The sequence below is a fragment of the Schistocerca americana genome, chromosome 3 (assembly GCF_021461395.2).
Source record: "Schistocerca americana isolate TAMUIC-IGC-003095 chromosome 3, iqSchAmer2.1, whole genome shotgun sequence".
NCBI classification, from domain to species: Eukaryota; Metazoa; Arthropoda; class Insecta; order Orthoptera; family Acrididae; genus Schistocerca; species Schistocerca americana.
The window spans coordinates 472,150,137-472,176,137 of record NC_060121.1 but is presented as its reverse complement, the minus strand read 5'-3'; the positions used below and the strand labels follow the sequence as shown (position 1 = coordinate 472,176,137).

At 40.5% G+C, this 26,001-nt stretch overlaps 1 protein-coding gene across 1 annotated transcript in view; it reads right to left on the bottom strand.

Annotated features, from left to right (window-relative positions):
- Positions 1-26,001, bottom strand: part of LOC124605332 (low-density lipoprotein receptor-related protein 6) — a 329,566-nt gene that overhangs the window by 23,199 nt on the left and 280,366 nt on the right. The window contains exons 9-17 of the mRNA XM_047136938.1: positions 21,852-22,085; positions 20,597-20,906; positions 18,031-18,175; positions 17,814-17,944; positions 16,871-17,024; positions 15,553-15,802; positions 11,872-12,160; positions 11,642-11,793; positions 8,937-9,187 (exon numbers count right to left, since the gene is read on the bottom strand). Coding sequence (XP_046992894.1) covers positions 8,937-9,187; positions 11,642-11,793; positions 11,872-12,160; positions 15,553-15,802; positions 16,871-17,024; positions 17,814-17,944; positions 18,031-18,175; positions 20,597-20,906; positions 21,852-22,085 — 1,916 coding nt within the window. The remainder of the gene's footprint in view (positions 1-8,936; positions 9,188-11,641; positions 11,794-11,871; positions 12,161-15,552; positions 15,803-16,870; positions 17,025-17,813; positions 17,945-18,030; positions 18,176-20,596; positions 20,907-21,851; positions 22,086-26,001) is intronic.

The window sequence follows — 26,001 nt, the reverse complement described above, 5'->3', positions numbered from 1 at the left end:
TGTCGCCCATCGCTTGCGACACATACTTGTAAGTCAAAGTTAAGTATTGTCAATCTATTTTAGTGTAATAGAAACCATTAATGTGATTTGCTTGAATTGTTGTTTAGCTATCTGAGAAAGCAGCATTTGCTTGAATTGTTGTTTAGCTATCCGAGAAAGCAGCATCCTTTAGCCACCCTATAAGAGATGAGTGGGCAGGACCCTACATTGGCGATGAGGAGTTATAAACAAACCCGACCCCTGATGGCGGTGGAATTTTTGTTTCAGTGTTTGCTGGTGCCTTAATTCTTTCTTGTCTTTACTTTGCAGAGGTGTTTACTTGATTTAACTGACTCTTATCATTTTTGCTAATCAGGGTTTTTCAGGTGGGCACTGCAGATTTTTTTTTTTTTTTTGCTTTTAGTCCTTATTTTGCTTGCTTGCCTTGTCTGGTTGTTTGTTGCATTTGTCTCTTCCAAAATGCCCAACCCACCTAACCCGCACCCCTGCTCAGGCACCACAGCCACAAGCGTTGGATGCCACATGAGCTAATGCAGATGTTTCAGTTCCAGATGCAGTATATCTCCACCCTGTTCAACACGGTGCAGCAGCTACTAGCCAATGCTGCGCACCCGACGGAACAAGCACCACCTACAGTAACACCTACTGCTATATCGTCTTTTTGACAATTTCGTGAACAATAAGAGGAATGGCTCCTGTGGTTGTCCCAATCTGAAGTTCATATCATCGTTCACAATGTACCAGCTACCGTGAAACTTCCCTATCTATTATCAACCGTACGAAGTACAGTGTTCCGCCTAATCAACAAACTTTTTCCTAACGCCACTCTGAGTAAACTTAGTTATGAACAGGTGACACAGTTGTTAACTGACTATTATGAACCAACAAGTGAATGTACTAGCAGCTACGTATCAATTCTTTACTTGCAAAAAACAGTCAGAACAAACTTATCACGAGCAGGTAACAGATTTGCAGGGTATGACAAGTACATGCAAATTCAAATGCGTTTGTGGTGCTTTATATTCAGACGTTGCGTGATGCGATCGCGTACGATGTAACTGATGTCAAACTTGGAGAACAGCTTTTGAAACAGTCCGATCCATTTCAGCCGGTAGTGCAAATACTAGATCAGTACAATTCAGGTGCCCTGTTGGCTGATAAATTTGAGCATGCGGCTATTTGTTGGGTTGAGTCCCTTGGTTGCGATCAGCCCATTCCACAGCAGCTTGCGCTAGCCCAGCTAGCTCGCCACACCACTTAAGCAGTTCGCTAAACAGGTGGCTACAAAGGCGAACAGAATTAAGTCTTGCCCTTGGTGTTATACACAGCACACATGCCAAGGCTGCCCCTCCCAACAAGTTCACAGTTATGCTTTTGGTAGGAAAGGACATGAACAATCTGTATGTTTCCAATGGACGAAACATAACAATTCGGCCCACTCACAAAAATCTAGTCACGTGGCCCATGTCATTAATGCAGTATATTCAACATCTGCAACAGGCATTAGCAAAATTAGCAAGCGTGCAGTTTCTTCCGTGATATGCCAGTCAAACAGACTTTTTGTTCATTTACTTCTTTGTGGGAAAGTGGGAAATTTCAGTTGGACATGGGTGCCTCTGTCACTTTGCTAAATCATCACACATACGAACTGTTAAGCTCCCCACACCTGCATAAAAGTTGCACGCGACTGATGGCTTATAATGGACACTACATTCTCGATCTCGGAAAATGTACATTGCCTGCCATGTATTGCTCACATATGCGAACAGTGACTTTTACAGTGCTACCTACAATCACGTGAGTGTGAGAACACATTTGGTCTTGAGTCTTTTGATTTGTTTGGCTTTAACATTCAGGACAATGTGTCATCAGTGTCTACATTCAATGCAAAAGACAGTGTAGCTAGCTTAATAAAAGATTCCTGGAACTCTTTTTCTGAAGGTTTAGGCAAGGCTAACAATTTTGTTGCACATATTACTCTGAAAGACATTGCTCAGCCAAAATTTTGCCAGGTCAAAACTGCTCCCATTGCATTACAGGACAAAGTCGCTGCTGAACTTAAAAAATTTCAAGACAGCAGAGCTATTACGTCCATACAAGCAAGTCAATGGGCAAATCCACAAGTTTTGCTCCCCAGATCTTCAGGTCGCATTCACCTCTGCGCTGACTGTAAGTCTACAGTCAACCCACAAACTGTCATTGATACTCATCCATTGCCACGCCCAGAGGATCTCATGTGTAGATTAGGCACTGGACGCTACTTTTCAAAAATTGGTTTGTGGGACGCATATCTTCATTTACCACCCAATGGAGAAACTCAAAATGTGTGTGTAATAAATACTCATTTGCATTTGTTTAAATATTTGCATTTGCCTTTTGGCAGTGTTTCCGCTACTGCCTTTTTCCAACTATACATGGAACAGCTGACTGCGCAAGTGCCAAACTGTTCAAACTATTTGGACGATATTGTCATAGCAGGTTGTACACCTGAAGAACATTGCAAATTTGCATGTTTTGTTTTGTGTGTTATCTGAGGTGGGAATAAAGTGTAGACTGGGCAAGTGTGATTTTTTGAAACCTGAGTTGCAGTATCTTGGTCATAACATAAACAGTAAAGGTGTGCATCCTCTTCAGTCGCATGTGTTAGCCATACGAGATTTGCCAGTTCCTCGCAATGTCACAGAATTGCAGTCAGTTTTAGGGAACAAGAACTATCATATTCGGTTCATACCGAATACTGCACAAATCTTGGCTAGCTTGCATTGCAAGAATGTCCCTTTGTTTGGACAGATGAATGACAAGTAGCTTTTCAAGAACTTAAAAATGCATTGCTCAGTGATCGATGCTTAGTTCACTTTGATCCTGACAAACTCGTTGTATTAAAAGTTGGTGCTTCTGCTGCATCTTCTCGTCACATCAATGCTCAGGATTATGAATTGCTTCAATCATTTTTGCTGAACTATGCAAAAATTACACAGGCCATGGAAGGTGATTCAGATTTGAACATTTTGCTAACATGCATTTGCACATCTTGGTCCCATTCTTTGCATAGCATAAAGAACTCTGTAGTGTGCCGATACTTTGCATGTCGGCATAGCCTCGCTGTGATTCTTGTACAAAATGACAGTGGACAGTTTCATGTGTTGATCCCTAAAGCTTTGCAAAAAGAAGTGTTGCAGTTACTTCACCAAGGACATAAGGGATTGTTAGCATGAAATAATTAGTGCTTCGACACTGTACTTGGCAGGGTGTGGACGTCGAAATAGAACAGATGACATCACAGTGTCACGTATGTGCGGAAAATCAGTCCACTCCACCACATAAATTCTCTGCTTGGCCTAAGTCACAATCACCATGGCAATGTGTGCACACAGACTTTGCAGGACCTTTTTGGAACACTCATTGGTTGACTGTGGTTGACTCGTATAGCAATTTTCCTTTTTCTGTGCCAATGAACTCGACAATGTCACATAACATAATTCAGGTGTTGTCCTCTATTTTTTGCCTCAAAGGTTTACCTGAAGTCATAGTGTCTGACAATGGCCCTCAGTTCATGTCAAATGAATCAAACATTCTGTGAGCACAATGCCATACAGCATCTAACAAGTGCACTGTTCCATCCACAGTCAAACGGCGATGCGGAATATTTTGTCAGAACATTCAAGCAAGCAGATAGCCAAACTCTGCTCCGCACACAACATGAATCAAGCATTGCAACTGTTTCTTGCCTCCTATCATTCGCACCCATGAGATGGACCATCACTGGTGAAATTGCTTCGCGGCTGCTGCCATTGGACACTGCTCCACCCTCCTCAGCATCCAGCAGTGAAGGAAGGCCACAAGTATAGCTTTGCACCACATGATATTGTCTTTTACAGGGAATTTAGTGGCAGCAGATGGTGCGAGCGAGGTGACATCGTCCCTTTCAGTGACACCATCAAAATCAAAACTTTGCTTCTATCATGTACATGATAATCTTTCAGTGTCTCTTCCCCCTGATTTTTGGATCAAAAAAATGGCTCTGAGCGCTATGCGACTTAACTGCTGAGATTATCAGTCCCCTAGAACTTAGAACTATGTAAACCTAACTAACCTAAGGACATCACACACATCCATGCCCGAGGCAGGATTCAAACCTGAGACCGTAGCGGTCACACGATTCCAGACTGTAGCGCCTAGAACCACTCGGTCAATCCGGCCGGCTTTTTGGATCCTGAGGACAGCGCGACCACAGCAGCCACCAGAGGGTGACATCACTGTACCCTTCTGGTAATTTTCCGGGGGACACTTCCACCAGAGCAAAGGCCGGAGAGCAGGGTACGACCAGAAGCTTGATGAGCCCTGCAGGCACAGCTTCCGGTCCAGCAATATGCCCACACTCCTGCCTCCCCCGCCATGGTTGCACTCCCTACATGACAGTCCGTCGCTTTGGGGGAGGAGGAATTTTCTGGCATAACAACAAACACCAGCACGAAGATGAAGCACGTAAGAGCATGAAGGCTGTGAGACGACGTCAGCCAATAGCACGCAGACTAGGGCAGCACCACAATAGAAGCAGTCTGTAGCCGAAGAGAATATCAGCGTCACTCCTGCCAGCCTTGGCCGCACAGTGGAAGACAGACAGTAGTAGATCTGGGACTAAAAGAGGCCATTGAAGAGTGTCATCCTAACTGTTATACTGAGACTTGTGCCATAAATCAATCACTTACCTGAACAATGTACACAGCAAACGACATTGATTATTTGCATGGCGCCCATCGCTTGCAACACATACTTGTAAATCAAAGTTAAGTATTGTCAATCTATTTTAGTGTAATAGAAACCATTAATGTGATTTCCTTGTATTGTTGTTTAGCTACCCATGAAAGCAGCAAACTTTAGGCACCCCAAAAGAGACGAGTGCGCATGACCCTACACGAGGAATGGAATGTTCTGTGGTGGTAAAGATAATGTTTGTAATATATTCTACCTAGGACTAACAGTTGAAGAAATGTTGTTCATCGTAGGTTGCCACAGAGGAATAAAGCTTCTAGTTGGCATTAGAAAACTGCAAAAAACTGCAATTTGTGTGTGCACGTAGGTGGGGTAGGAGTCAGCGAACGGATAGCATTCGGAAATGGTCGCTCAAGTACTTATCCTTGGGGGGAAGATCAAAGCGGACCAAAAAGAAATGAGAGAGCTCAAAGTGGTCGTGAGGAGACAATTTTGTTTCCGGGAGGCAGAGAACAAGTGAATGTGCATTTCCAAGAGCAGCCGTAATACCTCTTTGTTGGATCTATGGCAACAAACGTTCCAACGGAGGAGAGACATGACGAGAAAAGGGGAGGAGGGAAAAACTAAAGGGATGTCACCTTAGTGGCTGCTGAGTGCCAGTTTTTAAAGACTCACTTCTACAGGACGCAGAGGCTGGAGGATACTGGTCCATGAGATCTACAGAGGTGTCGGCATTCTCCCTCTGTCAAACTGCGGAGCCCAGGGCAGAAAAATGGTTGGCGGTGTGCACCGGCAACATAGAGATCAGCCGGGTTCACGTGGCAACACTGTTGAAGAGTATCTCTTAGTCTGTGAAGGAGAGGACAGTTTGCCTTTTGGAGCCTTTCCACTTGGCAGAGGAAGACTCAGATGTGTCTTGGCCGGAGGGATGTAAAAAGTCTTCTTGGGAGTATTCCTTCTGTCATTTTTGGCCTGCCAGTTCTGTAGCAGGTGCCTTTGCCCTGTGAGGTGAAAGTTTGGTGGCTTCTCGCACAGCTGGAGGAGGGGACGGGGTTGCTACCGTGACAATGGGTGATTTTACAATAACACTGCTGAATTTGAGGTCGCATGTCTGCGTGGCCATGTGATTCATGGAATGAGATGTAGCAAGAACAGTACTGTAAGTGCCAGATGGCAGAATGCAAGGTTTCCAACTAGCCATCTTGTGGGCAGTAGGATAAGGCACCATTTCCTTCACCCAGATCTCCCGAATGACCCACTCATCGAGATACATAGGACAATCTCGGACGGAGGCTGCACGGTCGCCATTGCAATTGATACAGTGGGGAGAAATAGGCGGACAATTTCCCTCGTGAGCATCCCTACCACAGGTTACACAACTGAAGGGGTTTCAACAAGACATTCAAGTGTGGTTGTAACAGTGACACTGGCAGCAGCACGACGGGTTCAGAATGTGTGGTCAGCCTGTGATAACTTCATAGCCTGCTTGGATCTCGGATGGATGCACCACTCCATCAAAAGTGAGAAAAAAAGTGAGCGTGGGCACTAAGGATACATCTAGCTTTTTTATCACCCGATGGATTGCAATGATGCCCTGATCATAGAGGTACATTTGGATTTGTGCCTTGGTCAGACCATCGAGCAGCCTAATGTAAATAACACCACGAGAAGAATTCAGCATTTGATGGGCCTTGACATGAACAGGACAGTCATGGAGGAGCGAAGCTACATGCAATAGTTGCGCTTGAGAATCAGAAGTAGTCTCCAAAAACAAAGTGCCATTGCGCAAACAAGAGCAGGATATCACAGGGCTGGCAATTGCATCATCTCCTTTCTGAATAATAAACGGATTTAGCGTGGCAAAGGACTGACAGGCTTCAGTACGTGCAACCATGAGGAACCGTGGTACAGCTGGAAGGGTCTTTGAATCATCAGCCTCATTCCATTGACTTTAAGTAAATGTTTATAGTGAAGATGATGATTGGTTCATTGTGAGAAAATCCCCCATGATTTCCAGCATCTCTGATGGTGCGCCCCTTCCAACTGGGCACCCCCCTCAGTGGAGGCGCACTTACTTCAGGTGATTGTTCACACCTCAGGTCACACCTGACAGAGGGACCAACTGGCAAACCTACCTGTTGACCCAGGGCTGGGAATTACACATTACCCAGTCACCTGTTATGCGTCAGATGCATGGGCCAGCCTTCAGGAGGACATTGGGAGGAAGAAGAAAAAGATGAACCTCAAACACCAAAGCAAAGGAGGGATACGAACCAGGGAATGAAGAAAGAAACAAAGAACAAAAAAACAGTGGAGGGTCTGTTCTGCTGTCAGGCTACTGAAAATGCACAACTTATGCTAATTAACTGATATCTAATTGCTATTTTTATGAAAAATGTTCTTTTTATTTCTAATTACTGCACAAGTAAGTTTAGTTTACATTGCAAATATAAGTCCTTAATTACTGATATATTATGAGATTGTTTAAATTTTTAAAAGAATTCCAAATTAAATTCTTTTTTATCCTTATTTATTTTACTGTTCATGGAAATGTTTATGTTTAATATTTTGGAAGGACTGGGAATCAAAACTGCAGCACACAAATGGTGGGCAAGCATTCTACCACACAGCTGCATGACCTATGGAGAAAAATTAATCTTGCTTTAACATATTAAAGATGGCCCGAAAACTTCGAAGTCGATTTTCTCAAGAATTTTTTAGATTCCCACTGAACTATTTTGGGGAATTAATATTTGAGTTCTGCACTTCAAGTACTATAAATATATAAATATAAAAATTTCAAAAATCAGTTTCCCGTGTGGTCCCCTTGTAAGATAGGATAACAGTATAGTTACATTTTCCAATCGGAACCAATGTCCAGAAACTCCTAACCACCAACTGAAAGTCTTATCAATGGCCACACAGAATAAGACTCAACGGCATTGCGTGGTTTCACTTTGAGGACACGAATAACACAAGTGCATGTTTGGTTGTTGTTTTGCTCATTTAGTCTCTGGAGCTGTGGGTTGCTAGAATTTGCACAGTGCTTCATCAGCTTACAGCAGGAATCTTAGAGCTATTGCTTGCTATTGAATTTTGGATGGTAGTAAATGAGAGAGGAAATGAGGAACAGGTGAAGTGGCTGCCACTCTGGTGAAAAAAGACTGAAATAAATTCATTAGAGTCAGAAATTGTGAAACTATGAATGGAGAGAGAGACCAGGAAAATGTAGTAAAACCATTTAGCTGCACATCGAAGGTAAGTGTTAATGGGATGAAGTACTAGTAGGAGGATTTTCAAGGTTCATTAAAATGCTAAGAAACTTGTGAAGCAGGAACAGTGTTCTTCAAGAACAGTGAAGGTAAAGAAAAGGAATGGGAGGAGCACAATATACAAGGAATAAAATGCGAGACTGCCAAGTTCCACTGATGCATACAAATTACAGGCAAGAATATTATTAAAAAAAAAAAGCTTGGTGATCTTCTGTATGGGTAAACTGAAGTCTATATGAAAACATGGAGACTAGCCAACACAGATGGAAGGACATCGTGGTAAGAATGCAAAAACAGCAGCAAAATGCAAAGCAAAAACATTTTCATCAAATGCTTGTGGCCAGAACATAGTCACCAAACAAGAGTTTCCAGAAATCGCAGACACTGAGATTCCACAGCACATGGACTGTGGTGAAAAGGCTGAAGCCAAATTTAAAACAGAATCTAGTAATTGGAAGACTTGGAAGATGAATACGAATATGAAATTAACAGGGCACTGGCAGTGGCAAAATATATACATCTTCCAAAAATAAAATCTCTTTTTGGATATGAGGAATTTAACACGCACGAGAAAAATACAAGAATCATGAATATGTTACAAAATATGACAACAACCCCCACACACAAGTGTATGAAAATACATTATCCATACAAGAATTGAATAAAATCCTGCCAATTTTCTTTAATACCAAATCTGCGGTAACTGCAGAAGAAACACATTCACTAGAATCTCACTGACAATCTGGAGTTTATATACCCCCCCCCCACACACACACACACACACACACACACACACACACACACACAGGGAGGTTTACTTTCTTTCTTCTTTTAAGTTCTTAGAACATAGAAAAATAGATGTAATTTATTAATTATAAAAACTGTTATTTGGCCGTTTATGAAACAAGCCCAACAACTGCACAAGATGTTAAGTAGCATAAAAAAGCCTACCCTTTCTCTGGATGCAGTGCAATACTTCGTGGCTTTTCACCCTTTCCTTTGATGACAAAGCCCACTTTCGAAGCATTATCAAGCCGTGTAACATTTATAACATCAGCCATAGCACATGACCAGTAGAGCAATCTGCGATAGGGGTCCACTGCTAAGTCATAAGGGTGACGCTCGCTGCTCGCACTCACAAACACAGATGCGTGTGTACCGTTGTCAAAAGCTCGTTTCACTGACTGTGTTCGTCCATCAACCTAGAACAAGAAAGCTGTCCATTACAGTCTTGTATCAATGGGTACAATAATTCCTAGCATTTTTTTCAGAATCTAATTTTTTTCTTCCTTTATACATCTACTTTCATCTGCAGATAATTTATGCTTTTTTTTTATAGGAACCATTAAAAATACATACTATAGGAAGGAAAAGTGTGTTCAAAATTAACTCACAATTAAATATATGTAAACAACATTTCTACTTATCTAGCAGAGAGAGGCACACACAGCTAATCACACAATTGTTATTTTTTGGAACTGGTGTTCCTTCTCCTGGCAAAACGACAGGTTTGAGAAAACAGTACCTCATGTCAAAGAAGGTTCAGTAGGGAGAGAAGAGAGATAAACCAACAAGTTTTTGCTTTTCTTATCCCCTTCTCCCTTTCATTGTCAGTGCTATTATTTTCCTATATTTTAACTTCTTTGTCTCTTTCATGCATTTTTTTTTTCTTCCCCATTTCTGGCTGGTTCTTGACCAATATTTTCAGCTCTTCCTCTTCGATTTTCCTGCTGCACTTTTTTTTACTCATGTACATCTACATTTACATCTCTGTACATTCTCTGTAAGCCACTGTACGGTGCAAGATGTAGTATATCATGTACTACTACTAGTAATTTCCTTTCCCGCCCAACTCTTTAACAGAGTGAGGGGAAAATAACTTTTTACAAGCCTCTGTATGTTCTCTTATTTCTCTCATCTTATCTTCACAGTCCTTGCGTGAAAGTAGGCTGATGGCAATAGAATCACTCTGCAGTCTACCTCAAGTGGCGTATCTCTACATTTGCTCAATAACAAGTTCACAAAGCATCTACATAATACTTTCATGCGGATTTAACATACTAGTAACAAATCTACCAGCATGCATCTGAACTGCTTCAACATCTTCCTTCAAGTCTGACCAAATGGGATCCCAACACTCAATGATTAGTCAAGAATGTGTCGCACTAGTTTTCTATAAGCCATCTTCTTTATAGATGAGCTACACTTTCCCAAAATTCTCCCAATAAAATGAAGTTGAGCATTCTTCTTCCCTACTACCAATCTGACATGGTCATTCCATTTCATATCGTTTTGCAATATTATGCCTAGATATTTAACTGACATGACTGTGTCAACAGCATGCTACTAACGCTGTATTTGAATGTTATAGAATTGTTTTTCCTAGTTATCCACATTAACTTAGACTTTTCTACATTTAGAACAAGCTGTCATTCATCACACCAATTAGAAATTTTGTCTAGGTCATCCAGTACTTTGTATAAACAACAGAAAATCTAAGATGGAAAGTAACAATAGTATGAAAAGGATATTTGCTACTTACCAAACGGCAGAGATGTTAAGTCACAGGTAGGCACAACAAAAAGACTGTCAGAAAGTGAGCTTTTGGACTTAAGCCCTCTGACAGAAATAGACACCACACACGCACATGCGTACGTACACACACAAATGTGTTTGAATTTTTTTTTGCTTGTTGGCTGAAAGCTCACTTTTTTACTGTCTTTTTGTTGTGCCTATCTGTGAATCAGCACCTCCGCTATGTGATGTGTAGCAACTATCCTTTCCATAATGTTATTATCCTCTTACAGCCGCTCGACGACAAACCTTTCCTTATACCCAGTGTCATCAGCAAACAACTGTAAATCGCTGCTCACTCTGCCTGTTAGATATTTATGTACACAGTCAATAAGAGCAGTCCTATCACACTTCCCTAGGACATTCCTGGTGATATCCTTGTTTCTGATGAATACTCACTGTAGAGGACAAGATATTGGGTTCTATTTGCTAAGAAGTCTTTGAACTACTTGTATATCTGGGAACCAAATCCGTATGCTCAGACCTTCATCAAGAGTCTTCAGTGGGGCACCTAAACTTCTATTACTGTTTGATCTTTAAACTATCCTCTCTAGCACCCTTTCAAGTTTGAAAGCTTCTATGTTGATAGGTTTTTATTGTTAACATCTTTCTGCTATGCCCAGCAGTTTCTCCCTTGACCCAGGGTCCTTGGTGACTAAACCTCACAGCTGTATTTCCTCACAGGCATGCTTCCTTTCTCTCTCTCTCTCTCTCTCTCTCTCTCTCTCTCTCTCTCTCTCTCTCTCTCTCTCTCTCTCTCTCTCTCTCAAGATTTTGTCGATAATAACTATTTCTGGTTATATCTGTATGAAACTGATCAATGTAATTTTTATTTTGTATAATTTATTAAGAAGCATCTTCAAAAAACTGAAATATATACCTACTTACACTTTCACACAGTTGAAGATGTTTATTAAGAAAAAAAAGGTGAAACACGCATGACAAAATATGAATCACATTCACTCAGTTGCACATACATGTTAGCCTCAAAGTCTATAATACATTATTAACAGCAATTAAATATCAACAAGATTAAAGATTTTTGCACCTATTTAATCATACAAAGCAAGAAAGTTACTCACCCAATATAAGAACTGTGTTTTTGGATCAAATTCAACAGCCCTTACACTTTTCAGGTTCTGAATGGGTAAAACTAAAGATGGGCAGTCAGTTGTATTTGGTATCAGACGACTCAAAGTATTCTTCTGACTATACAGCAGGAATGATTGTGGTGCTGTAAGAACAATGACAATTAATTAAATGTTCACTGAAGAAGACTGCAAACATTTCATGTTAATACACTTCCACATACCAGAGCATGTCTTGTTGTCTGCATTAAGGACATAATGTGTGGGGCAAGCACAATGTAGAGTTGTTGCTTGGCCCACGCTAGGTGTGAAAGCTGGAACAGCAAGACATAAATGAGAGCATCCACCATTGTTTATCTCACACTGATTCCAACCCCACTGTCTTGATGTATGGAATATGGACATATCAGTGACATCTCCCAGACGTTCTTGTACTACAGACCGATTCTGGCCATTTGTCTTATTGGCTCGCTCAATGTGTAATGTTTTCAGGTCTGTCCAATAGATATAATCCTGGCGGCAAAAATACACAAAGTAAAAAATTATGACACTTTAACAACAGAAAATGGTTTATAAGACTGCTGTCATGTATGAATGGTCCTTCAGTGGACAGTTTATTAAGCTTAATGATTATTCATTATGAATGTAAATACTTTAGTATTAAAGGAGACCACTCACGAAAAACAAGTTGCACTGAGTTGTCGTGGCTCAGAGGGAGGCGGATGGTTTGCTATCTAGGAACGCAGGGGGAGGAATGGCAGGTATATTGGTTGGCACAACTGTAGCAGCCTGTGGGAAGCAGTAAGAAGACAGAGGAAGTTGAAACTGTTGGGTCGGGGAGGGGGGGGGGGGCAGGGACAGTGGGTTACCCAGCATTGAGGTCATGATGATTATGGGTGCGAAGGTTCAGAGAAGCTAGTGGTGGAGGGAAGGATTCAGATGGCTCGGGTTGTGAAGCAGCCACTGAGAATGAGCATGTTATGCTCAACTGCATGTTGTGCCACCAAGTGGTCAACTTTGTTCTTGACAACATTTTGACAGTGGCCAATTCATCCAGGTCGACAGCTGGTTGGTAGTCATACCAATGTAAAAAGCTGTGCAGGGTTTGCAGCAGAGTTGGCATATGACATGACTGCTTTCACAGGTGGCGCGGCCTCTGATGGCACAGGATAAGCCTTTGCTAGGACTGGAGTAGGAGGTGCAGTCTGGGTGGATTGGAATTGTCTTGTCCCTTGGTTTCCCACAGGGATATGACCTCTGTGGAAATTGGTTGTGGGTGGGAGTGATGGACTAAGGTGTTGTGCAGACTGGATGGATAACAGAACACCAATTTAGGAGAGGTTGGAAGGATCTTGTATAGGGTGTCATTCATTTCAGGTCAGGATGAGAGATGAAACGCTGGAAAACGATATGGTTCAGTTGTTCCAGTCTAGAGTGATACTAGATGATGAGTGGGTGCACATCTTTGTAGCTGATTCTTTGGGGGGGGGGGGGGGGGGTGGATGAGATTACTGGAATGTATGAGGATATGGCACAGGAAATCTGTATGTGGGCTAGGTCTGGGAGGTATTGCCTGTCTCCCTCCTCACACCAACACCCTACACACCAAACTTATACATGCTCCCAAAATCGACAAACCCAATCCTGGATGCCCCATTGTAGCTTGCTATTGTGTTCCCAGTGAAAGATTTTCCACTCTTGTTGACCGACACCTCTAATCAATTGTCCAAAACCTAGCTTCTTGCATCAAAGATACTACTTACTTCCTTCACCGACTTTCCACAGACCAACTCCTTTACCTCCTGGATCCCTACTCATCACTGCTAGTGCCACTTCACTATACATCAATACTCATCATGCTTTGCCACTATCTAACGCTACCTCTCCCAGTGTCCTACAGACACCGGAGCAGCTGAAGAGATCCAGCCACATTCGGATACTGAAACACACGTCCGTAATCAGCGTTCCCCGTCGAAACACAAGCGGCGGCGGTGTGCTCCATCGGACGAGCGCTTGTAGTGAACGTCTGACATTGACTGTGGACTAGCCGACGACGGTACCGGCTGTACAGAGGCCACAGTAACATCTCATCCAACAGATCGCCATGGGGACGGCTTCAGTCCCTCCGATCTAAACCAACCACATCACTCCTTATACACCTTACTAACTATATCCTGACCCACAACTACTTTTCCTTTGAAGGAAAAGTTTACAAACAAATCTGCAGCACAGCTGTGGGCACTCGCATGGCAACCTCCAATGCCAACCTGTTTATGCACCATGTAGAGGAAACCTTCCTAGCCTCCCAAAACTTCCAATCCCTAGTCTAGTTAAGGTTCATTAATGATATCTTCATGATCCAGAGTCAGGGTCGAGATACCCTATCCACATTCCTTCACAACCTCAACATGTTATCTTCTTCCACCCGTTTCACCTAACCAACGGGCCACCTTCCTGGATGTTCACTTCCACCTCTCTGATGGCTCCATCCACACCTCTGTGCATATTAATGGTTGGTGGTTACAAACAACACCTACATTTTGACAGCTGCCATCCCTTCCGCACCAAAAAATCCCTCCCACACAGCCTAGCCACCTGGGGACAATGTATCCGCAGTGATGAGAACTCCCCTTGCCTATATCCTGAAGGCCTCACAAAGGCCTTCAGTGACAGGAAATATGCCCAAAACATAGTCCACAAACAGATTTCCCATGCCACATCCTCACACAGCCCCAGTCCTCCCACCAACACAAAACCAACTACAAAGGAGTGCCCCTCTCACCACTCAATATCACCCAGAACTGGAACAACTAAACATATTCTTTGCCAGGGCTTTGATTATCTCTCATCCTGGCCTGAAATTAGGGACTTACTACCCAGGATCCTTCCCACCCCTCCTAAAGTTGTGCACCATCATCCACTCAACCTACACAATATCCTACTCCACCGATGTACCACTCCTACTCCCTAACCCTTACCACAGAGTTCATAGCCCTGAGGCAGACCAGGATGCCAAACCTGCCATATCGACTGACCCAGCACTTTGTAATCTAGTCCTGTCACAGGCTTATCCTCTCCTATCAGAGACTGGGCCATCTGTGAAAGCAGCCATGTTATATACCAACTCTGCTGCAAACACTGCAAAGCTTCTTACATTGGTATGACTGACAGCTAGCTGTCCACCAGTACAAAGGGCCAAGACCAAACTGTTGCCAAACACAAAGTCGACCACCTGGTGGCACAACATGCTGCTGCTCCGCAACCCAAGTCATCTGGACCCTTCCCTCCACCACCACTCCTCTGAACTACATAGATGGGAGTTATCCTTACAACACATTCTCCACTCCTGTAATCATCCTGGTCCCAATCTGAGGTAACCCACTGACCCTGCACCCTCCTCCAACACATTTCCCTTCCTCTACCACATCACATCCGCACAATTCAGATATCCACATTACTTCAGTGTGTGCCACTTTCCATTAGCCACTATAATCTTGCCAGCCCATATACCTTCCACCCCTCCCTCCCACATTCCCAATCAGCAAATCGGGTGCCTCCCTCCAAGTCGCTAGCAGTCCACCTCCAGATCCTCTCCCTTCATCCCACCTCTCTCTCACTCTCCCTCTACCCACTCCAACTGACACTACACCCACCACAACCAGACCACTTGCCAAAAAATAATGCTGGCATGGTTAGTCCAGAGAGAGGGGAGAGGGGGGGGCGTGTGTTTTTTATAGTTCATTAAAGGATAACTTCAAAAGCTAGCAAGGTTTCTTTCTTTTGTATGTTCCTGCTGACAAGTCAAGGCTTCTGTTTTTTGGTAAATGAGGTCCCTTAACACAGTTCAGTCAATGGTCTCCCTTAATCCAAAAGTATTTAATGCTCATTCACATTGTTTCACTTACCTGATACTGTGTTATTCCTTTGGGGTGTTCAATATCTTTTCCAATAACTTGGATTCTGTTCTGACCTTCTAAGTCTGTGCTTTCAATAGATGATGGATTAAGCTGAGTCCAGTAAATACGGCGTTGAACATAATCGATAGTAAGACCTTTCACGTCACCAACTTCTGATATCAGAACAGTGCGTTTTGATCCATCTAATGCTGCTCTTTCAATTACACCAAAAGTAACCCAGTCACACCAATACATATACCTGTAAATGGAACATCATTCTATTAAAAAATTATGTGGTTCTCGTTAATTTATAAATGAAGTAACAATCATACTGCCAACAATGAGTCATGCAATTACTGAGACAATTTCTTTAATATTATATTCTGACAATTTATGTCATGGCATGTATCTACTACTTCTTTTGCTCTGGTGCTCACTAGTACAATGTGTTGGCTGTTACAGAAAAAGTGTAAGATTTTGGTGAAACTTACGATAATGGAAGTTATACAGTACATCATGACTGCCCTCTAAATACGTCAGATGTATTAATATGATTTCAGTCAGTAATTCAATGACTCACAATTACATAAACTCTCACATACTGATTAACACACACTTAAAACACAAAAATGAGGGCAGGTTACCACTCGTCAGCAGATACCGTTGGCACAATAGCACAATCCAAGCCTATTTCAATTTCTGATCTAGAATTACTGAAAGCTTTGACAATGTTCCAGCAATGTTTTTGTTATTATACAAAATCAATGAATGCCATTAGATATTATAACTTAATTTTATATCTTTATAAAGTTAATAGTAATTAAAAATTAAGAAGCAGGAGACTGCAATGGGCTGGACATGTGGCTAGAACGGAAAACAACAGAATCACCAAGAAAGCATTTGAAGGAACTCTCTAGGCAACAGGACCATTGGGCTGACCTCGTACAAGGCGGAAAGATGACATAGGGACAGACATCATAGCATTAGGAATTTCCACAGGGTGGAGAGAGACTGTGAGAGATAGAAGGTGGTGGAAGCTGATCGCTGATGCAGTGCCTGGTCTACAGGGCCTGTGATTTCTGAGAAGAAGAAGAAGAAGAAGAAGAAGAAGAAGAAGAAGAAGAAGTAATATTATTGCATCAGAAAGTGGGGTATATACCTAAAAATTAGGTCTCATCAAAAAAATTGCTTAGGTGAGTGGATATTAGAGAAAAATTAGTTGAAGGTTTTTCAAAAGTAAGAGGTAAAGATGTGTAACATGATGCTAAAGTTAACATTAACACTATTTCTCGCTAACAATATTTAGGAAACTAAATTCCAATCTCACCCATCACGTGGATTCAGTGCAAGGCTCCGAGGTTCACCCAAGCCTTCCCATAACAATACTTTACGGGACCGGCCATCAAGCCTTGCGACTTCTATCCTCTTGCTGCCTGTATCACTCCAATAAAGATTGTGTGCAACCCAGTCAACAGCCATGCCTTTTCAAGAGAAAAACAAAATACACCATATTTCATTATGGATCATAAACAACGTATGAATTCATTATGGAATAGGGAAGTGATGAAGGGAAGTACAGTGGCAATTTTTTGACAGTATTGTGCACCTGTCACTACATTTGATTTTTAGATTATCACATATACTGGGAGGGAAAACAGTATATACATAAGTTAACAAAAATTAATTCAAATTAACATCAAATATAAACGAACCACAGAACTGCAGCTCACAACAGCGAGGTTAGGTGTTATTTTTATTGTTTTAGATTCTACCTTGACCTAATGCTCTTTTAAATAAATGATAATTTTGTTATTGTAGTAGCAAAATATATAACATACAATTGTATAAACCACTCTTACTTTTAACATGATAATGCAGAGGTTACAAAATAAGGAAAATAACTTTCAAAAAGATTAAATTAACCGACAATTAACAGCTATGAAATTAAATTTCACTAAAATTCTCTTTTCATAACATGCAGACATTAACAACACAAGCACTGAAACTGAGGAATGCAAAACAGCAACCCGATTCTCACTGTGATCTTTACCTTCTGAACAGCTGAGAACTAAAAACTGGTAAAATTGAAGTCTATAAACTCTTTCACTGTATCTTTCTACCACCCTCCTCTTTTTAATGTCTTGTTTCGGATCATATCAATTAAAGCAAGTTCTTCAAATAGAACACCATTATACTCCAGTGCCTTTTCTTAAGGAATTCAGAATTACCAATAAAGAGTAATGTGAACGGAGGGGAAAAAAACTGCTCACCTTCAGGAGAGTCCAATCCAAACTCCACAATTTTTTCTACATTTGATCCATTCATAAATGACCTGGTGATTGTTTTTGCTTTGACATCTGTCCAATAGATACGGTTATCATTTATGTCAAAATCCAAGGCACTGAGGGAAAGAAATGAGTGTTATGCAGCAAATGCTAAAATCAATAATCATTTACGCTTCCTCATAACAAAAACTTTCTTGAATACCTTGCATCTTTAATGCCAGTAACTGGTATGTTTACCACATTATTGTTGTTCTCGATGCTTATTCTTCCTATATTTTCTTTACGAACAAACAATAAGAATGCTTCTGGAATAACGCATGTCCTGTTGTCTGTAGCCAGTTCATAACCTGCAAAATATGATTTCATTTTTGTAAGTGCTATTGATTTCCTTTAAGAAACACCCAAAATTGGACTGAAGTATATGAAGGGAAACAACTAGCTTGTGTCACTATCGTGTATTCCATTTTCTATTAACCCTTTCACTGCAACTCATGTGCTCTATGCATTCCATGCGAAGGCACTTTTTGTTATGGCTGTACTGCTCACCAAACACTTGTGCCTGCGCTGAGGAAAGGCGTTCTGGCTGATAAGAAATATGTATTATCTGATTTTTTGAAATCTATTTGGTGATAAAATTTGATTTTTGCGTAGCTTGCAGTCTGATATCTTCAACTGATAAAGAACTGAATTTATTTTCCATTATCCATCGTACTTGTATGGTTTAAGATAAATATTCAAAACTTTTTTATTCACCAAGATACGGAAGTAACTCATTTGCGGCAGTGAGAGATTGGTGACTCAGGACATGTACAGATGTCTATAACACTGTAGAAAAACCTAAGCATCATGCATATACACATCCACAACACTTGAGGAATGGCATAACAGGTCGTTTGTACATGCCCGCAGTAGTGAAAGGGTTAATAGGTGAAGAACTATACCTCCCCCACAGTTTTGTCTTGAAACAGAAATGTATGTTAATGTAGCAGAGAGAGAGAGAGAGAGAGAGAGAGAGAGAGAGAGAGAGAGAGAGAGAGAGAGAGAGAGCTATTCTTGTTGGTCTGGAGTATATATTATTTCTCATCACATCTTTCTTGGGAGTCCTCTCTCATATTTGGTTCTTTATCATGACATGACATACAATTTGATAAGCTCAGTGCATTTGAAAGCACTTGCAAGTTTTCATCATACCATGTCTTTGTCAAGTAGTTTGATGTTTCCCACACTAAAGACACCTATTTTGCATAACAGAATCTGTATATACTTAGAGAATCTCATGTCTGAGAGATAAAGTTACTGACCATGTTCTTTTATTTTTATATTTATTGACACAATCATATGAGCATTTGTAATGCCATTATCAGTTTTGGCTAGTCAGGAGTCGTCTTCATACTATCAACAGATAAAAAAGGACACAAATAATCATTATGTAACAGGTGAAGGCTGTCAACTAATTACCTGTGTAATGATAAAAAGACAATAAAATCATACTTAAAGGAATATGCTGCAATTGGTTTCCTTTGAAATGTCAATAACACTGAAAGCAACGGTAGATAGGGTGCAAGATTTTGTCTACTTGCAAAAGGAAGATATCATTCTGCCTACAAAACCTCGATTGCTACTTACTGCTGGCTTCAGTACTATTGACAATGCAACAGAAACTGCTAGCAGCACAAACCTTTAGAAATGATTTTATTGTTTTTATAACACACTGATAACTACCAGTCAGATTTTATAGATAATACAATGATTCTTGTGTCCTCTTTTTATCTACTGACTGTCAAAGATGACCACTGAATGAACAACTAAAACTGGTAACAGCATTTTGAAACTCTCTTGAGATCCTGGCAAAAAAACTAAATAACTCATTAAAAAAAATGTGCATATCTTTTAAAACAACAAATAAGGGGACCAAACAATAAATAGCCATAAAAAAAAGTCAGCTGTGTTTCTCAATACTGTTCTGGGCTTCTATATCAGCATTGTTTTGCTATGTGTTTTCTGGAGGTAATGCATGGCTGTTTTGTACATGTAAGTGCAGACTATGCTGTACAACATTAAAAAGCCATTTAATTTGGAACTGTAATAGAAACAGACTGAAAATACCATGTTTATTCTCTGAAATTTCCTAATATTTTATGGAAATGAACTGTACTCAAAACAATGTGTTTCTGATAAATCTTTAATGCTTTGGTAGCTCTAAGCATGGCATTTTCTTAGCATATATATCACTGTACAAAAGCCACCAAATAATCACACTTTAGCTGCAAAATGATGGAATCAAATGTTGCATCAAAATAAGATCTGCATTAATAATTAGCACTGCAACTGACTGGACTATGAAGAGACAAACAATTATTTGACCACAGCAGAGATCTTAAACTTCATAATCACACATGCATAGCTGTGCCAATTCACACAATATCACAGATCGCCATTCAAACAAAGCCTGAACAAGATTACTGAGTCCTTAACCGTGAAACTTCACGCAGATTAAAACTGTCTGCAGGATAAGGATTCAATGCTGAACCCATGCCTATCTCAGGGAGCTGGTCTGTGCTGGATTCCAAACACAGCACAGTTTTAATCTGTCAGGATGTTTCATTACAATATGTATTTGTTGCAGACAATTTCAAGTTTTTAAAATGCAAATCACAATAAAAATTTTTGAATACTGACAAATTGGAAACCAGTTATGATAACTTCTACTATTTTTAAATAATTTAAGTTAAATAAATAATATTCATCTTCTTATTCACTTTACTTACCCATTTTACATGCACAAATATAGTCATTTCCTGGTCTGTTAAGGCACAGCTGATCACAACCACCATTATCTTTTGCACATGGGTTTGTTCCCTTCACTTCACCAAGGCGTATAACTTTTAGGCCCATAACATTTGGTAACTGATCTGCAATCAGTTTGCGTTCATTTCCAGTTATTTTGTTCACCCGCTCAATTGACCTTCGCTGCCAATCGGTCCAATAAAGATAATCTCCAAGAAGACTCAAGCCAAATGGATGTGGCAAGTTGTCACTAATAATCTCTCGCCTATCACTTCCATCCATATTTGCCACCTGAAATGATAAGATTAATTATACATTGTTAACAAAGATAAAAGAATTATCACTTTTTTTAAGTATTATTTTACATAAGAGCAGCTTCTTATTGCTCTAAAATATACAGGAATGCTCAAAAGCAATGTCTCTGAACATTTTATGTGAAAGCTCTTAATGCCTATTAAATAAAATAAACATTATTAATATTCTACATTTTTAGTCTTCATGTTAACACATTTGAATCTTCTGCTACTAGATGGCTCTGAATTTTAGAGTTTAACATGGCAGTGTGACCTAATTATGTCGGTGCATTAGAAACAGCATGCTGGAACCAAGTTTTGAATGCCAAGAGATCATCCAAATAGGGACCACCTTCTCCTTCAGCACAACAATGCCAAACCACACGAGTGCTGTGACATCTACAACAATCCGATGACTTGGTTCACTGTCATCAACCATTCTCTACACAGTCCAAACTTGGTCCCATTCGATTTTCATCTACATCCAAAACTTAAAGAACACCATTGAAGCCTTCACTTTGATAGTGATGAAGTAGTGCGAGCAGAAGTGAGATGGTGGCTCCATCAGCCAAGTCAAATATTCTACAGAGACAGTCTCAACAAACTGATCTGTTGATGGGAGAAATGTGTTCGTGCCACAGTAATTACAATGAGAAATAAATATGTAAACATGAATAACAAAGATGTAGAATGTTAATAATGTTTGCTTTATTTAAAAAGTTTTAAGATTTTTCACATACAAAATTCAGAGATCACACCCCCTACATTCAGCTAATAAATAACTGATGCAGGTTCAATTAAAATTACTATTACACACTTGATTGTTTGCATTTGTAAGTTTTCAGTTAAGACTACAATATAATGACACTTTTCTACAGGATTGTTTGTTATTAATAAAATAAATTAAATTCGTTTTTATTTTCTATCATATGAATATACAGACCTCAAGTCTATCTTTCTTAGCATCACACCAATATATCTTATCGTACGCAAGATCAAGAGTTATTCCATTTGGCCAGCCTAGATCCTTAGAAATGAGCATGGTTCGATCTGAGCCATCTAGAGATGCTCGTTCAATTTTGGGTGCTTCACTGTCCCAGTCAGACCAAAACATCCACCCCTTCTCTGGTGCCACAGCAATTGCTCTTGGTTCACCTAGATCTTCTGTTATTAAAACCTGAAACACGAGAACAAGTATAGTATACAATAGCAGTATTCAAATCAACTTTCAGATTGACAACAGCTTTACTGTTTTTTCATGACTTCCTGACTCCGTTCTGTGTAACCTGCAGGGAGTGGAGGATGCAAGAACATCCAAACCACAGACAGACATGGGGTGGTGACAAAGTGGGTGAAACAAGCTGTGCTTTCCTCATTTGATGTTGGCACTGCAGGTGTGCTTACTGTTTCAGCACAGCACAACATGATAATAACCTCAAAACAGCTACCATACACATTGGTACTGTATATTGAGATTGCTAAAAATTGTAGCAGCTAGACATAACACACTCACACATGGCCTGGAGCCTACGTCCACACCTAAACCAACATCTGCACGATTACTCTACACAATTACATGCCTGGCAGAGGATTCATCGAACCTGGTTGAAGATATTACTCTACCTTTTCATGCTCGAATGGCATGTGGGAAAACAAGCACGAGCTTCAGTTCCTCTTATTTTATCATTATGATTATTCCTCCCTATGTAGTTTGGCACCAACAGAATATTTTTTGATCTGAGGAGAAAGTTGGTGACTGAAGTTTCATGAAAAGATCCTGCCACAACAAAAAACCCTTTGTTTTAATAATTGCTACCCCAATCCAAGAATCATGTTCATGGCACTCTCCTCCCATTTTCACGATAATACAAAATGAGTGGCCCTTCTTTGAAATGACTTCTACTGATTTTTGCTGATCCACAACTAGCAAGCTTTAAGCTCAGGATGTGGTGAGGTGGTGAGAAGATAGTACCTTTACCTTACTAACCACTGCTATATTACAGCTGGATTAACTGTAGCAAGCTGCCAACTCACTGTTGGCATACTTAACACAAACCAATATTCCTTACACAGCATTTAGAGTGTACAGCTTCAGTGAAAACATCAAAGTTTGAAAAATGTTGTAAATTACAATACACCAGAGTAAAAAGGTGAAAAATCAAGAAAAGACATCTATCTGTAATATTGTTCTTTAAAAACAAAAAGTCAAACAAGAATACATAGGTTAGGGTTCATTTTCCCATTAAATTTTCTGAGATTTAGTACTTCCTTACCATTCTTTGCTTACTACACAAATGAGCACCAAATACCACAATTATACATATTATAGAAGGAATAAAAACTGTGATAATTAACCTCTTTCTTCTTGAACACCGAAATTTCACTCCCCTCAGTATCATGTGCCACGTAATTTGCATAACATTGACTTATTCAATGTTAAATAAAATGTTGTAAGCACACACATTGTCCATTAGCACAGTCACTCATTTCCACTCCTCACTGTCAATGAATTTGATAACTAGATATTTCTACAGTCACATGCATGGTCACCAGTGGAGGGGAGGGTGCAGGGAGGCGGGGGGTGTTGTAGGTAGGGAACAAATTGCAATTTGTTGAACTGACAAGAGTTGTACCTATTCACACAGCACACAGGGTTCTTGCTTTGGATGAGATTTATCCTTGTTGCATTACACTATTATAATCACCTTAACAACATTACTCAATTCTGAGGTAAAGTTCATCTTTGAGTGTTGGCCCAGAAAGACAAAAGGTGTTTTAACAAGTGATGGTGTTTCATACAGTGGTCTTCCTTTAATAGTTCCACAAGGCAGAAACATTCAATTCACAGAGAGGTGAAGAAAGTCAACTTAAGTGAAGAGCATCATCAAAGCACTTCTCCACTGCCACCATTTGAGAAATACTGTACAGCAAAACCAAATGCCAGTTACCTGGGTTTAGTGTGCGTTTTTTTTTATATACGGGGGTGAGTCAAATGAAAACCTTAAATATTTTTTTAAATATTATTTATTGTGCAGAAGTGGTACAAAGCTGTATTACTTTTCAACATAATCTCCCCAAAACTCAATGCAAGTTCTCAAGCAATTATAAAGTGCATAAATTCCTTAGAAAAAAATTCTTTTGGTAGTCCGCGCAACCACTCGTGCACCGCATGGCGTACCTCTTCATCAGAACGGAACTTCTTTCCTCCCATTGTGTCTTTGAGTGGTCCAAACACATGGAAATCACTTGGGGCAAGGTCTGGTGAGTATGGTGGATGAGGAAGACACTCAAAAAGCAGGTCTGTGATTGTTGCAACTGTTGTATAGGCAGTGTTGGGCCTTGCATTGTCATGTTGCAAAAGGACACCTGCTGACAACAATCCACATCACTTTGATTTCATTGCAGGCCGCAAATGATTTTTTAGGAGATCTGTGTATGTTGCACTGGTGACAGTGGTCCATCTAGGCATGTAATGCTCCAAAATGATGCCTTTTTCGTCCCAAAAGAGAGTGAGCATAACCTTTCCTGCTGATGGTTCTGCTCGAAACTTCTTTGGTTTTGGTGATGAGGAATGGCGCCATTCCTTGCTCGCTCTCTTCGTTTCCGGTTCTCCACCAACCGGAAACGAATAGAGCGAGCAAGGAATGGCGCCATTCCTCATCACCAAAACCAAAGAAGTTTCGAGCAGAACCATCAGCAGGGAAGGTTATGCTCACTCTCTTTTGGGACGAAAAAGGCATCATTTTGGAGCATTACATGCCTAGAGGGACCACTGTCACCAGTGCAACATACACAGATCTCCTAAAAAATCATCTGCGGCCTGCAATGAAATCAAAGTGATGTGGATTGTTGTCAGCAAACGATTCTTGCAAGGAAGCCATCACCTTTTCATTCAAAGTGCCGAAGAAGTTCTTCACAAGCATCAACACGTCATTCTCTCATTTCAGGAGTCAGCTGCCGTGGCACCAACCATGCACACAATTTGTGATACTGGAGCTCATCATGCACAATGTGGTGTGCTGACCCATGACTAATCTGTAAACATGTTGCAATGTCATTCAGTGTCATTCGGCGGTTTTCCTTCACTATGGCTTCAACTGCTGCAATGTTCTGTGGAGTCACAACTTGTTGTGCCTGGCCTGGACGAGGAGCATCTTCCACTGAAGTCACACCATTTGCAAACTTCCTACTCCATTCTTAGACTTGCTGCTGTGACAAACATGCATCACCGTACTGAACCTTCATTCGTCGATGAATTTCAATAGGTTTCACACCTTCACTAAGCAAAAACTGAATAACAGAAAGCTGTTCTTCCCTGGCGCAAGTCGCAAGTGGGGCGGCCATCTTTATACTGATACTGCGACGGTATGTGAGCACACTGTTTTTAGCACGTTTAGCAACTTACAGGATAACGACACGAAAATTCGATTTGTTATTACAAATTTAAGACTTTCATTTGATTCACCCTCATAAAACCAATTGAGATGATGCAATGGTTAGGGCAGTGGACACTCATTGTAGAGAAATGAGGTTCAAATCTGTTTCAGGCCAACATGATTTGGGTCTTCAGTGGTTTCCCTAAATTGCGTAAGGCAGATTTCCATCCCAACCTTGTGCAATCTAAACTTGAGGTCCATCACAAATACCTTGGTGTTTATAGCATGTTAACTGCAATCTACCCTTCTTCCTTCTTGATGCTACATGTACAGCAGCTATGAAAAACATATGAGCAGTTAAAGCTTTGGTTACAACATATGAATGTACAGGATTCAGAATTAAAAAAAATTAAAAAAAAAAATAAAATAAAAAAATACTAGTACCTTTTGTATAAACAGTCTTTAATGCACACACCAGCTAATCAGTGGTAAAGCCTCATGTACGTGATTGTTTATTTTTAAGTTTACCAGTTCTTGTTAAGTATCATTGATCACTTTAAACATGAGAGACTAATGCTCATGGAAGTGGTACAACTAAGACTGCTAAATTCCGAGACCTTTGCGTTCAGGCAGTTCCCTAGTAAATTATTCCCAGACAGTAAATGTCACAAATGGTAAACTGCTTAAGAGAGAAAACAGAGGAAATTATAAGCTGTC